The sequence below is a fragment of the Neomonachus schauinslandi genome, chromosome 4, assembly GCF_002201575.2.
Source record: "Neomonachus schauinslandi chromosome 4, ASM220157v2, whole genome shotgun sequence".
In the NCBI taxonomy this organism is placed as follows: domain Eukaryota; kingdom Metazoa; phylum Chordata; class Mammalia; order Carnivora; family Phocidae; genus Neomonachus; species Neomonachus schauinslandi.
The window spans coordinates 53,189,486-53,203,382 of record NC_058406.1 but is presented as its reverse complement, the minus strand read 5'-3'; the positions used below and the strand labels follow the sequence as shown (position 1 = coordinate 53,203,382).

Below are 13,897 nucleotides of genomic sequence, written 5' to 3'. Positions count from 1 at the left end.
GACATCAAAGAAAAGATGTCACATAACAGCTGGATATAAGAATCTGGCTATAAGAATCTGGAGAGAGACATATTTCAGGCTCATATGAATGTTTCCTAGATTGATAAGTCAGGGGTAGTCTGTGCAGATGTGCACATTTTTCAAAAAGTGAAAAATAAATTTGTGTTTTCATCCATCTGTTCTCAGTCTCTTTCCTGTATATTGATATTTAGCCAATATGGTTGATGTGAGGTGTTTGGGGAAGATGAGGTGAAATAATGTATACAAAGGGCATATCTCAGTATAGATACTCAATAAATAGTACCTAATATATATTGTGTACTTATATTTTTCCAGAGATTTTGTTAAGCACTATGCATAAATCCACTTATTTAATCTTTATAATCAACTGATAAAATATATAATATTTTAAACTCATTTTATAAATGATGATACCATGGTTCAGACAACTTTAAGAATCTTGCTCAAGGTCACAGAGCTGGTAAGCAGAACAACCTGGATTCACACAAAGATCTTTTTACTCCTGACCCAATGTTCTTAACCTACATCTACTCTAGCAGAGTTACAAACTCAGAAGCCCTCCGGGGTAATGTAAATTTATGCAGTGACTCCTATATCCAATGCCTACTCATAATTTACACATTAGTGTCTAATAAGCACCTTAGACTCCACATGGCCCAAACAGAATCCTTTATTTTTCCAACTAAATGTGTTCCTCCTTCATTCCTTCAGTTTCCCACATCAATTAATGACATTGTTCATCTGCCTAGTTGCTTAAGCCAAAAACCCAGGAACTGGCCTTGATTTCTCTCTTTCCCTCATCTGATGCATCCAATTCATCAGCAAGGCCTAATGGCTCTATTTCCAATATTTATCCCATATTTGTATAGTCTGTTCACGTTCACAGTTCCAACTGTCATTTCAAACTACCATTATCTGGATTTTTTTCAGTAGTCACTGGTTTTCTTATTTCCAGTCTTGGCCCCTAGAACCTATTTTACCTACAGAAATCAGAATAAACTTAAAAAAAAAATAAACCAGACCATGCTTTAAAATCTTCTACAGCTGTTCATCACATTTAGATAAAATCCAGCATCCTTACAAGAGTCTATAAGATTCTCCCTAATCTGTTCTCTGCTACCTCATTTTAAACTAGTCTCCCTCTTATTCATATTTTTTAAGACTCTATTTATTTGGGAGAGAGAGAGAAAGAGAGAGAGAGAGCAGGGGGAGGGACTGAGGGAGAGAGTCTCAAGCAGACTCTGCACTGAGTGTGGAGCCCAACACGGGGCTCGATCTCACAACCCTGCGATCATGACCTGAGCGAAATCAAGAGCTGGCCGCTTAACTGACTGAGCCACCCAGGCGCCCCTCCTTATACTTTGGTTGCACTGACCTTCCTTTTCCTTGAACAAAGCAAACTCTTCCTGCCACAGGGGCTTGCACTTGCTGTTGACTCTGCTTACCTTCCTCTGTCCCTGGTTCTTCATATCATTGAGGCCTCAGAGCAAATATCACCTCAGGAAGGCCTTCCTAGTCCACTCAATCTATGCTATCTCCTCCCACAAACACTACACATCACATCATCTTATTCTATTTGCTTCATTATTTACTTGTCATTATTTGAAATTTTTTTTATTAATTTATTTCTTTGCTCATTTTTTTTAAGAAAGACTTTTTTCTACTTTAAATTCAATTAGCCAACATTTAGTACATCATTAGTTTCAGATGTAGTGTTCAATGATTCATCAGTTGCGTATAACACCCAGTGCTCATCAGTCTCTCTCCCCTAGAATGCAGGCCTCATGAGATCTGAGATCTTGCCATCTCTTGTTCCCTGCTATATCTCCAGGGCCCAGTACAGTGCCTGATACACAGAAGACCACCAACAAAGATTTTGTTAAATAAAATTCGTTGATTATAAGATAATGGGGAGTAATTGTTGAGGTCTTAGTGAACTGGATGCATCCTCAGCTTAAAGAAATGTAAACCTAAATTCCTTTAAAATACTTTGGTGTCCAAATCAAAAGGTCTGTTAGAATTTATAATCCCTGCACTTCACCACTTCACCTCCTGACCCACCCTCACTAATTCCATAAGGTTGAAGACCTGAAAACTCACAAACAGAATGACACTGAATTTCAGTATGCAAATGAGCAACTTCTTCCAGGCAAAATATTTTCCCCCTAGATCTGTAGTGATTTCCCCAACAGAAGAAATCATTCAGCCACCTAGTTTTTCTTTAAACATGACACATACAGTGAATGAATTACTTCCCCTTAGTGGGAAGTTTATTGATGGGAAATGTTACAAATCTATGAAAAAAAATTTGTTTTCAAATGAAAATAAGAGACTAAAACCTCCAATCACCAGGAAAATGAAGTAAAACTGGAGACTCGAGACCAGTATGAATTAACCTAACTTAAACAGAGGGTGATTTTTAAGAGATTTCATAGCTAGGTTAAGCATCAAATAGACCTTTTCTGGTAGCCAGGCCCAAATACTCAGGTTATAGTTTTTAAAACCCAAATCTAGATTAATCCTGGCTGGAACTGTACATGTCTTGCTTCAAAGCCCATCAGAAGGGAGCTGGTGTATCTGTACCCAAGGAGGGAGAGGCCTTCTTCACTTAACTCAGTTCAAATCCACTTGATGAATGTAAAGGAACTCATTTCACTCAGGGTCTCACATTATAAAATGTGAGGGTAGAAAAATATTTAAGCTAACATTAAGAAGGCAGTAGTTCTCAGAAATATTATGTACTGAGTAGAGTAAGATGAGGATTGATAATGCACTATAGGTTTGGAAAAAGGGAGAATACAGATGATGTGGTTTCTATTTGAGGATAGTTTGCTAAAGCCTGATTGAAGTGGGTTGAGGTGAGAATGGGAGGTGAGAAAATAAAGACAACCTTCTAAAAAGTTTTGCTGGGAAGGGGAGGGCAGATGTGAAACAGTCATCGGCGGGGCCCTGTGGAGTCAATTTGGCTTCTTTACTGTCATGCTCGAGTGTCTGAGAGATGGAAGAAATGATGACCAAGGTGAGGGAGGAGAAATACAGGTGCAAAGTCCTGGAGGAGGCAAAACAGGATGGGTTCCAGGGTGCAGGGGAGAGGCTAGAGTTTGGGAAGTTACATGAATTAGCTCTCCTGTGATTTCTTCTATTGTCTCAGTAAGAGTGAGATAGATGACCTTGGTTTGGTAGGTTTTAGGAGAGAGGACCCGGCGTGAAATAGTTGTTTTAAGAGAATAGGAGAGTGAACTGACATGAAATACACAGTAAAATTGCTGAGTAATACCGACCACTCATCTGAGATTTGCAGTCATTAATTTAGAATGAGCTCAAGGAGCATGGCTGAGTATTTTTCTCCAGTCATGTCCAGCTGCTCTGTGCTGAGGCTGAGTAGGTTAAGAGTTGGTCTAACCAGTTCTAAAATGTGGCTGGTGAGTAGGGCAGGCACCTAAGGGTATTTATAAGGGAGGAGTTTTAATGTAAGCCCTGAAATCTAAGCTGGGTAAGGAAAGAGATGGGGGCTATTTGGGAGAAGAGTTGAGGGAAGTAAGGGACAGTGAAAAGGTGATAGGGTCAGTGAATTGGAAGACATCATGGGGTACAAATCTAAGCAGTGAGAAACAGAAAGAAGAGCTGGAAGGATGGATAGTAAGAATCTTACAGTAGGACACTTAACATCAAGATTTCAGAGATGGTTCAGTCATTGCTAACTAAAAGATCTAGAATAAACATGGGAGAAAAGATGCTTAGCTGGCTTGGAACAAAAGATTATTCAAAGTGACAGCAAAATAACCATAAGACAAGAGTACTGAATAGATCGTCTGCATGGATATGGAAATGATACCAAATGATGACACAGTTTCCTAGTGGAGAGAAAGAGTGAGTCAGGTGCTGTAGTATTCAGTGAATTAGAAAAAGTGACCCAGAGGGGGATGGATGACTACACCCAGGAGGGATAGTGGGTGGTATAGTCTGATGGCATGTACTTCAAAGGAGCCAGGCTTTTGCAAAAGAAGGGCAATAAAATGGTCCCTAAGTAGCAATGAAAAGTAAGGACAACCCCTCCTCTACCTTAGGTCCTACAGTGCATAGAATATGGGAGAAAAAAAGGGTAGCTATCTCTTGAGAACAATGCAAGGGTAGCTCAGTGGCCAAGGGAGAGCCAAGTGTCAGTTACAGCAAAGAAAGGGAACAATCACCTGAGAGACGGAGAATGCAGGAAATCTTGATTCCTAGACCAGGAGTCCCAGCAGCATCGTGGAAAGGTTAGAGGAGATTAGTTTATATTGGGGGATGTGTCGGGCCATTTGGACCTAAATGTCAGGGTGACTATGGGAGGTTTGGACTACTGATGGTAACTGAGGGGAACAGGAATGTAAGAAAGGAGAGAAATGTTGACAGAGGGTGGGAAGATCATAGGGAGGAAAGGAGACAAGATTTTGGACCTTAAGTTCCTCAAGTATCCTATCTGTTTGACTATCAAATCATAGAATAGGAGAGATAAGGAGGAAAGAACATAACATATAATCAGGAGACTTAGTACTACGTATGATTCTGTCACTTAATTGCTACATGACTTGAGAGAATTTGTATAATACATTTAATCCTAAATTATTTACTCTATAAAATAGTTATCATACTGCATATCTCAGGGTGTTGAGGCAAAGATTAATTGTATAATATGTTTTACTTTTTTTTATAAAAAAATAGAATACAATGGATTTATTTGTTTGCCAAGTATGCATTTCCCATTTTTAACAATATCTCAGTTCGCCATTAAGCAATTTTGCCTTCCCCATTAGGAAAAAGTCAGCTGACATAAAAAGCAATCAGAGACCCTACCAAGACCAAACAAGGATCCAGAGTATAATCCTGGCTGAGTTAAACAAGATGCCACAACCTTAGAATTTAAATTCCCCCTACAGGGACAAAGAAGTTAAAAATGGCCAGAGTTCCTTTCCTTCCTAGTGGGGTAGTCTTTATCAGATGGTTCTGGTTGGAAGGCCTTTTGCGGAGGGGGGCCTTTCTGGAGGATCCTGCTCCTTTTCTCCAGAGCTGCCTTTATTTTTGCCTATTTCTGGGGCTGGCTCTCCAGGCTTCCAACAAGTTTAGGAGCTCGTGATATCTTTTCAATAAATTCCTATTTGTTTAAATTAGTCACAATCAATATCTTTGTAAGAAACCAAAGACCCCTAAGTGAAATATTAATGCATTTTATATAGGTATTGTCATTGCTACTTCTAATACTTATAGCAGTGAAAACGATATACCTGTTTACCACTTTAGACATAAATAGCCAAGGCTTAACTGGAAAAATAAATGAAGATACCAACTTCATGTCATTCCCTGGAGCCCTGGCAACATTTTCAACCTATTCTCCTTCAAGGAACTATCAATTCCAATCGATGTTATTACCCATCTCCAGAAAGCTCATGGCAACAATTTTAAGACATCTTTCTAAACCTCTAAATTTGCCAAACCAGTCACAGTAAATCCAAGTCTATGCCATTAAATAATTGTAGCACTGGGAAAGGCAGTTTAAGAATGTGAGTGGGGAAGGATAAATCACAGATAAAAAGATAAATTAGCTATGTGAAAGAGCAATGACTCAAGAAAGGAGCATGCATTCGAATTTATAATGCAAAAGGCTCCACAGTCATCATCCATCTTAGCCTGCACTCAGAATACAAGGCTACTTTGCAATTTCAATAATCAGTTTTGATAACTAATATCCACATTAAAAGCCCCTCAACTTCATACTGCATTAAGAGGATGCTAATGTGTCAGGCTCCTGAGTGTCTCTCACTTTATCCTCTGGAACTCATGAAGAGACAATTTGGAAACTTTAAATGTTTTTTTCTCCCTAATGGAAGGGAGATGAGGCTAAGAGAAAAGTACCTGAACAAAGAAGCACTGAATATAAATCTAGAGCTATAATGCTTTGAAGTAGAAGGAGATCAAAGAACATTCTTGTTAACGGCTACTCAGCTCTTTTCTTACTATGGTAAGTAAAACATCCAATCTTGTGAGCTTTTTAGCTGCTTAGCCTCAGACCACCTCCAAGACTCCAGACATTTCCTGATCACCTACTCCCTTCCTTTTACTCAGTTTGTCCGATAGTCATTAAGTAACTTTTGCCATCCCTTGGAACTTTTCCTCTCGAATCTGGCTTGGAGTATATAGCTTCCTCAGTCCCAGCTCCTCAGCCCCATGTTGCTTTGGAAGGTAAGTAGGCAGGCCTTTCTAGTTTTAAGAGTTTTGATGCTAATCACTATAGAAAAAATGTCCAAGAATCACAGATATAACAAACTAGAGAAATGATAAAGTTTCCAAAATTGTACGAAATCTATAGTCTCTGGTCTTTCATTTCTAATTCCCTTGCAGACGTGGTAACTGGAAGTCCTACTGTGTTCCTGTTCTTTGATTTTGTTATTAAGGATGAGGCTCATCTCCATCCCCATCCTTTGCCTGATCCCGCCTCTCCACAAGGTTATGTAAAGTCCTTCTGCAACAATAGTCTTCTTGTCAGTGCTTGACCTACAGATGCCAACTGTAATTTTTGAGAGCGTAATTTTTAGCTAATGGAAATGAGATCATTGAGGAGTTTGATTTGGATAATTTGGTCTCTATATTGCAATGTCAGATGAAGTAACACCTCTTCAAATGTCACTGCCCAGCCCAGAAATCATTAAAACACCTTCACCATAAAAATGGGGTATAGAATCCAAAGGTAAACCAGAGACAAAGGAAGGTTTAAATACTGTGCTTTGTGAGTTTCTCTGGATTTCAGTTTTCCCCATGACTTGGTCTTCACCATCACAGGAAGAATAGAAACAGCACATTTTGTGCCCACAACTGAAACCACAACTTAGGAAAACACTATTACATGTGAAATGATTTGTGTCAACTATAAAATCTCTATGATGGTTTACTAATCAGTTTTGACCTCTGTGAAACTTCTCTGGCACCAGGTCAAAGCAATGGATTCTTGGTAGCAGCCAAGAGATCTGGGTGAGAAACATGTCACTTACATTATGATATGTTATGTGTCTTCTGGTACCAGCTACCGATAGCTGCCATTACGCTGCCATTGTCCCTGGGCCATGTTCCAAGAGAAACAATATTAGAGGAAGAATCTCCTAATGACTTATCTTTCCTGAGCCTATATTTAAGAGAGGTCAGACATGACTAACTTCTGCGCTTGTGAGAATGGGGGTCCTTCATACTGACATCCCCTGAGAGGTAATTTGACTTTATTTACTCAATCTGAGGAGACAGAAATTCTGATGTTATTAAATGTCGTTGTCAGAAATTATGAGCATTAGTAAATGCAATGAGAGCATGACTTCTCTATAAGAAAACATAATTGAACCCCATAGTTAAAAACCCCCCCAAAACAGATTTTTTAAAAGATGCCCATTGATAGTCTTAAAATTCCAGGTAATCAATCAACCAAAATTTCCCCAATTCTATCAAATGCCAGGACTTATGCTAGGTGTTAAGAGTGCTAACATGAATAAATAGCAACCCTGTTTGCAAGAGCATTGTAGTCTAGTGGTGGAATAACATATACACAAGGATCTGACCGAAGATTTCCTCCAAGATCACAACAGTTCTGGAGCATAGGGAAGAGGTCCCACAGCAGTCATGGAAATATTAAAATTTGGCGCACTGGAGGTAGGGTGGTAAGCATTGACATTAAAAAGGACTGATTGTCTAGGAGGATCATAACTTTTTGGCAAAGGGAAATATGACCATTAAGGACAAGAAACAGCAGTAATCACGAAGCAACAAGTATGGCTATTGAGTTTATCTCTGTGTCTCCATCCTTCACACTTTCCAGACAGTTGAGAAAGAGATAGAGAGAGGCTTTTGGGCTTGTTCCACAATGGAAGCCTCAGGACCACTCCCAAACCCCACTCAAGGAAGCCAGTAAATTCCTCTCTTGATGGCTATGTTATCGGACTTTGTGAGGATACTTTGTCTCTCACTGCATTTGAGATCTCAGCTGACCCTGACTGGGAGTATCCTAGTTTCCTCCTTGTCCTCCATCTGGTGGTTAGGAGCTACTATTTTGGATGCACACATACATTTCCCATGCACTGGATAGTATATCACTATCTAATTGCACCCAATAGCCTTACAGAGTGTTTGGCATGTTTTTACCAAGCTATTGTGCTTCCCTCAGTGTTCTCCCTGCCCTTAATTTCACCCCCATCAATCCATCTGATAAAATGTTGTCAGCTTAATCTTTCTATAATCCATTTCTAACTAAGTTGCTTCCTTCCTCAACATCCTTCATTGTCTTCCCATTGCCTATCAAAATCCTCACCAGCCAATAAAAGTTCTCTATGATCTAGCCGCAAACTGTACTTTCCAGGTGGACATTTTTCGTGTTTTTCTTCTTGAACCTCAACCAGCAGTGACACAGAACTTCTCCAACCCCATGTGTACAATTCAGTTTCTTGCCTCTGGATTTTGCCTGTGATTCCATTGCTTAGAAGGAACTTTTTCTCTCTCACTCTTCAATCCCAGCCATTATGCAAGGCTTTTTTCAAATGCTGCCTCCAGGAAGTTTTCTCATAATACCTCAAATATATTCTATGATTTATATGCATAGTAGCCTCTGAATTAGTTTAAGGATAATCAATAAACAACTACTAGTGTATACCATACTATTCATAACACTTAAAATTTAGACAGATATCATTAAGAAATTCTCTGTATAATTGGAAGAGGGAATATAAAGAGGTTTTTTTTTAAGATTTTATTTATTTATTTGACAGAGAGACACAGCGAGAGAAGGAACACAAGCAGGGGGAGTGGGAGAGGGAGAAGCAGGCTTCCCGCTGAGCAGGGAGCCCGATGCAGGGCTCGGTCCCAGGACCCTGGGATCATGACCTGAGCCGAAGGCAGACGCTTAACGACTGAGCCACCCAGGCGCCCCAGAAGAGGGAATATAAAGAGTTAACAATCTAATTTTACTCAGCAAATATGATTGCTGTTCCTACTTGATTTCAGGCACACACAAAGCTGTATTTTTCAGAAGTTCAAATGCAATTTCCCCTTAATTTTATTTTCTTATCAGGGTCACATTAGAAGCAATATAATCCATTTTCTCTCTGGAGTTGGAAACACAGTGTCAATTTTATATCCTCATCATTGGTTATCTTTTGGGAAAAAAATGTACCACTAAAGTTTGAGGATGAGGGTATAATTTGTAAATAGAAGAGAAATAAAATGGAATCATACAGGATAGACTCATAAATTTAGGTTTAAGAAAGTCTAGTGATTTCACAAATTAGCTGATAATCTGGTAACTTGAGAAGTTACAAACATCATATTTTTCCTTATCTTCTAGAAATTATACCAAGTGTGTTGCCATTAATTACTACTGAAAACATGGCCAGAACCTCTCACCTCGCTCTTGTGTTTACATCGTGTAGGGAGAGCAATTACAGACCCACACAATTTTAGAGAGTTGGATCTTAGAAATCAGGAGTGACCCAGTGGTTGTCTACCTGCACTCCTTGGGGACTTCTGAGGGTGAACCTAGGTGGGTTTGGGATCCAGGAATATACTTAATAGGACCCCAGGGGTATTCTCTCCAGGCTTCACTAATTTTATTTAAGTTTCTAAGTAGAACCTTATTTTTTTACGGTTACTATGGTTAAAACAATAAGTTTGAAACCACTAAACTAGCCCATTTCTTTTATTGTCCAGTGAAAAAACTGAAGCTCAGGTATTTAATGGGTCTTGCTCAAGGTCACACAAAGGGTGAGTCAGAAAGTACTCAACAACTTAATGTCTATTCCCTCATTTCAAAATACTCCTCAAAGACGTCCACAGAAACAATTAATGGATGGATACGTGGTTGGATGCATGGCTATAGGGAAGGATGGATAAATGATTGAGTGAATGTATAAATGTGTGCATGTTATGACCATTTGATCCAGATGCATCCATGCTGAAGTACATTTACAGTGCATGGTAAGGAAACAGATTGGTCATCAGAGGTCTTAGTTGCAAATCTCAGCTCTGCCATTTATTAGTTATGAGAACTTGGGAAATTTTACAAAATGGAGTTAAAATATATTTCCATTATGTTTATAGTAAGGAGTCAATTATATATTGTTCAAAAGATCCCAGGTGCAGCTTCAGCACCAGAAATGTTAGTAGATAATAAATAATAATTGCATGACAAAACCCAGGGCCTTGACAGAGAAACAAAATTTTTAACTAAATAGGATTTTAATAAGAAGTGCAAAACTAAGCAAAACAAAACAATAAATCAAACCAGATTAACACCCCAAATAGAAAATAGATTATTCTCCAATTCCTTATTATTCCTTATTATTTCTCCATCTCCACTCTGTGACCTATGGGGCTAGGATCCTTTGCCTTCTAACTTTGTTTGAATTCAGCCAATAGGAGACACCAAAAGAGGACAGACAGGCAGGAGGACAAAGATGTCTGTGCATTTCTTTTCTTGCTCCTTCCTGCTTGGTACTGCAGTTCTGGTGGTGGCTGCATATTACACTTTACCAACCCTGCTTCCTCCTCTTACTCCTTCAGGGGTCTTATGTTACTAGCACTAGCAAACACTTCCCTCTGTTGCAGGTTCTTCATCCCTTATGTTGGTTCCCTTAACTTTGCCTATACTTCTGTAAATAAACCTTTATCAAATTTTATTCAAAAAAAATTTTCATTCAGAGTCCCAGGTAGATAGGCCTTATAGTCCCTGTTAAGACCATGAATGCTACACTGTTGGGGTAAACATTTAAAGATGAAATTAAATAGCCTCCCAAGGTCTTCAAAAATGAATAATTTGAACTGATCCAGTGGATTAAATGTAGGTACCAATGACACACATGGGCAAGAGTCTGGAGAGGGTAAAAGGAGACCTTTGCAAACCACTGCATTCCTCCTCTTCTACTCAATGACTTGCCTTATCTTTTTTTTTTTTAATATTTTATTTATTTGACAGAGAGAGAGACAGTGAGAGAGGGAACACAAGCAGGGGGAGTGGGAGAGGGAGAGGCAGGCTCCCCACTGGGCAGGGAGCCCAATGTGGGGCTCGATCCCAGGACCCTGGGATCATGACCTGAGCCGAAGGCAGCCACTTAATTGATTGAGCCACCCAGGCACCCCTACTTGCTTTATTTTTCGTATTGAAAGAATAAACTTGAAGCAAATGAAGCAGGTGGGATGGTATTTTAAAAAAAGTAATTTGAGTTCAAAGCTTTATTCAATCTCAAATGCAAAGGGCCATGACTTGTCCTCAGTTCATCTTGCTGCACAGAGGTAATTGGGCTGAGGTTAAGAACATGTTGTCCAGAGAGTCATAGTCAAATCCAGAAAGAACCGGGCAAGTTAATGACTATGCTACCTCCAAGCCTAGCTTCCTCTCCACACAGCCTGTGGCTGAAATGAGTTGTTTCAGTATCCCTTTTCCTTTCTTCTCATGAACATCATAAACTAACTAGTTGGGAAATGAACATGTCACATTCTGTCCCTAGTTAATAGCTGACTATGCTTTGAGACATTTTCACGGATGTCTTAAGAAAGCAGGCTCATAGTCAAATTGCATTGCCTTCTTTAATAATCTAGTACATGCTCTTGTTAAAAGTAACATATTGCATTCAAAGACTAATCTGCTAGACATACTACACTCAGCTCAGGGTTTTTTGCAGTGTGTCATTGCTAGCTCTCTCATTTCCTTGGCATTCCAGTCCCAGGATTTTGTCCCATGTACCATCCTAGAAAAATCATGTTCTTCAATGACTGTCAAAACTATTGCCTCTGGAGTGTCGGAGCCGCTGCCACCAAGTCCGGATCCAACCTCGCGCGCCGCTGACGCCCGCCCGCCGGACGTGCACTCCCGATTCCTTTGGGTTCTAAGTCCAAAATGGCAACTCTCAAAGATCAGCTGATTCAGAATCTTCTTAAGGAAGAACATACCCCCCAGAATAAGATTACAGTTGTTGGGGTTGGTGCTGTTTGCATGGCTTGTGCCATCAGTATCTTAATGAAGGACTTGGCAGATGAACTTGCTCTTGTTGATGTCATAGAAGACAAACTGAAGGGAGAGATGATGGATCTCCAGCACGGGAGCCTTTTCCTTAGAACACCAAAAATTGTCTCTGGCAAAGATTATAATGTGACTGCAAACTCCAAGCTGGTTATTATCACAGCTGGGGCACGTCAGCAAGAGGGAGAAAGCCGTCTTAATTTGGTCCAGCGTAATGTGAACATCTTTAAGTTCATCATTCCTAATATCGTAAAATACAGCCCAAACTGCAAGTTGCTTGTCGTTTCCAATCCAGTGGATATCTTGACCTATGTGGCTTGGAAGATAAGTGGCTTTCCCAAAAACCGTGTTATTGGAAGTGGTTGCAATCTGGATTCAGCCCGGTTCCGTTACCCAATGGGGGAAAGACTGGGAGTTCACTCATTAAGCTGTCACGGGTGGATCCTTGGGGAGCATGGAGACTCCAGTGTGCCTGTATGGAGTGGAGTGAACGTTGCTGGTGTCTCTCTGAAGAATCTGCACCCTGACTTAGGCACTGATGGAGATAAGGAACAGTGGAAAGAGGTTCACAAACAGGTGGTTGACAGTGCCTATGAGGTGATCAACCTGAAAGGCTACACTTCCTGGGCCATTGGACTGTCTGTGGCAGATCTGGCCGAAAGTATAATGAAGAATCTTAGGCGGGTGCATCCAATTTCCACCATGATTAAGGGTCTCTATGGAATTAAAGATGATGTCTTCCTTAGTGTCCCTTGCATCTTGGGACAGAATGGAATTTCAGATGTTGTGAAGGTGACTCTGACTCCTGAGGAGGAGGCCCGTTTGAAGAAGAGTGCAGATACACTTTGGGGGATCCAAAAGGAGCTGCAGTTTTAAAGTTTTCTAATGTACCACTTCACTGTCTAGACTACAGCAGGATTTTAGTTGGAGGTTGTGTATATTGTCCTTATTATCTGATCTGTTACTCAAGTAATATTAAAATGGCCTAAGAAAAAACGTCAGTTTCCTAAAGTTCCAAATAGCAATGGTTCACCAAACCCTGCAGCTGTATCCTGATGCTGATGATACCTGTCTTTGTAGCCCTAAATGGGTTAACGTAAGTTAGCCCCACTGTCTCAGAGGCACCACGGCCAGAGCTGCAGCTGCTCTTCACACCGGATGTGTCTTTACTGTGTGTTCTGTCACCTCGGGTTCCTTCCCCCAACACCCGACATGCCTAGTCCATCTTTTCCAGTCAGTCATGTCCTGGGATCCAATGTATAAATTCAATATTGCGTGTATTGTGCATAACTGTTCTAAAGGATCTTACTTTGTGTACCATGTATGTCAGAATATAGTGTACATGGCCATATCATGTAAAAAGACAATGCAACCAACTAAGTGTCATACCAACAAAAAAACCAAAAAAATTTTGAACAGTGACTCTCAAAAAAAAAAAAAAAAAACTATTGCCTCTACAGTGAACATACTTGTTAGTACTTGTTAAGACTCTACCCTTTCCATGGACATGGTTCCTATGACCTGAAATCTGTTGAGAGAGATCTGTGAGGCCTTTTGTCTGCATCTTTATATACTGCCTGTGCTGAGCTTTCTACCTCGTAGGCTCTGTCTACCTGTCAAAATACCCCATTGTCTCTTACTAAACTTCCCTCACCGGCCACAGCAGGTTTCTGTTGCCTATCACTAGAGTCTAGACTTTCTGCTTTCATCCTTATCTACTGCTGCTCTTACTTTTTAGCCTCTACACCATGACAGTACCTGTTCTATTCTAGGAGGTGTGCCTATTTCCTCCTCCTGACCTTCCCATTTACTCCTTCAAGTCTGGCCACATTATGAGAGAGGATCATTTTCAAT

The 13,897-nt window shown here is 40.1% G+C and overlaps 2 protein-coding genes across 6 annotated transcripts in view; one reads left to right on the top strand and one right to left on the bottom strand.

The window, feature by feature from the left end:
* The window catches only part of PDE4B (phosphodiesterase 4B), a 429,564-nt gene that overhangs the window by 137,674 nt on the left and 277,993 nt on the right, over positions 1-13,897 (bottom strand). The window lies entirely within an intron of this gene.
* Positions 3,032-13,456, top strand: LOC110571842 (L-lactate dehydrogenase A chain-like). 4 transcript variants are annotated; one of them, XM_044914532.1, is made up of 4 exons: positions 3,032-3,040; positions 7,563-7,599; positions 10,104-10,131; positions 11,908-13,002. In XM_044914532.1, exons 1-4 carry the CDS (start codon positions 3,032-3,034, stop codon positions 12,917-12,919), a joined length of 1,086 nt encoding a protein of 361 aa, XP_044770467.1. In that variant the 3' UTR covers positions 12,920-13,002. The 4 variants fall into 4 exon arrangements, with proteins under 4 accessions (XP_044770467.1, XP_021535682.1, XP_044770468.1 ...); XM_021680007.2 differs by lacking the exons at positions 3,032-3,040; positions 7,563-7,599; positions 10,104-10,131 and having other exon boundaries at positions 11,823-12,607; positions 12,877-13,255; XM_044914533.1 differs by lacking the exons at positions 3,032-3,040; positions 7,563-7,599; positions 10,104-10,131 and having other exon boundaries at positions 11,823-12,162; positions 12,337-13,002.

Excerpts from the sequence above, each read along its gene's own strand:
- LOC110571842 (XM_044914532.1), top strand. Across the intron at positions 7,600-10,103 it reads ATATACACAAGGATCTGACC|TATATTTCCATTATGTTTAT; the intron begins GAAGATTTCCTC and ends ATGGAGTTAAAA. Across the intron at positions 10,132-11,907 it reads CATTATGTTTATAGTAAGGA|TTCTAAGTCCAAAATGGCAA; the intron begins GTCAATTATATA and ends GATTCCTTTGGG.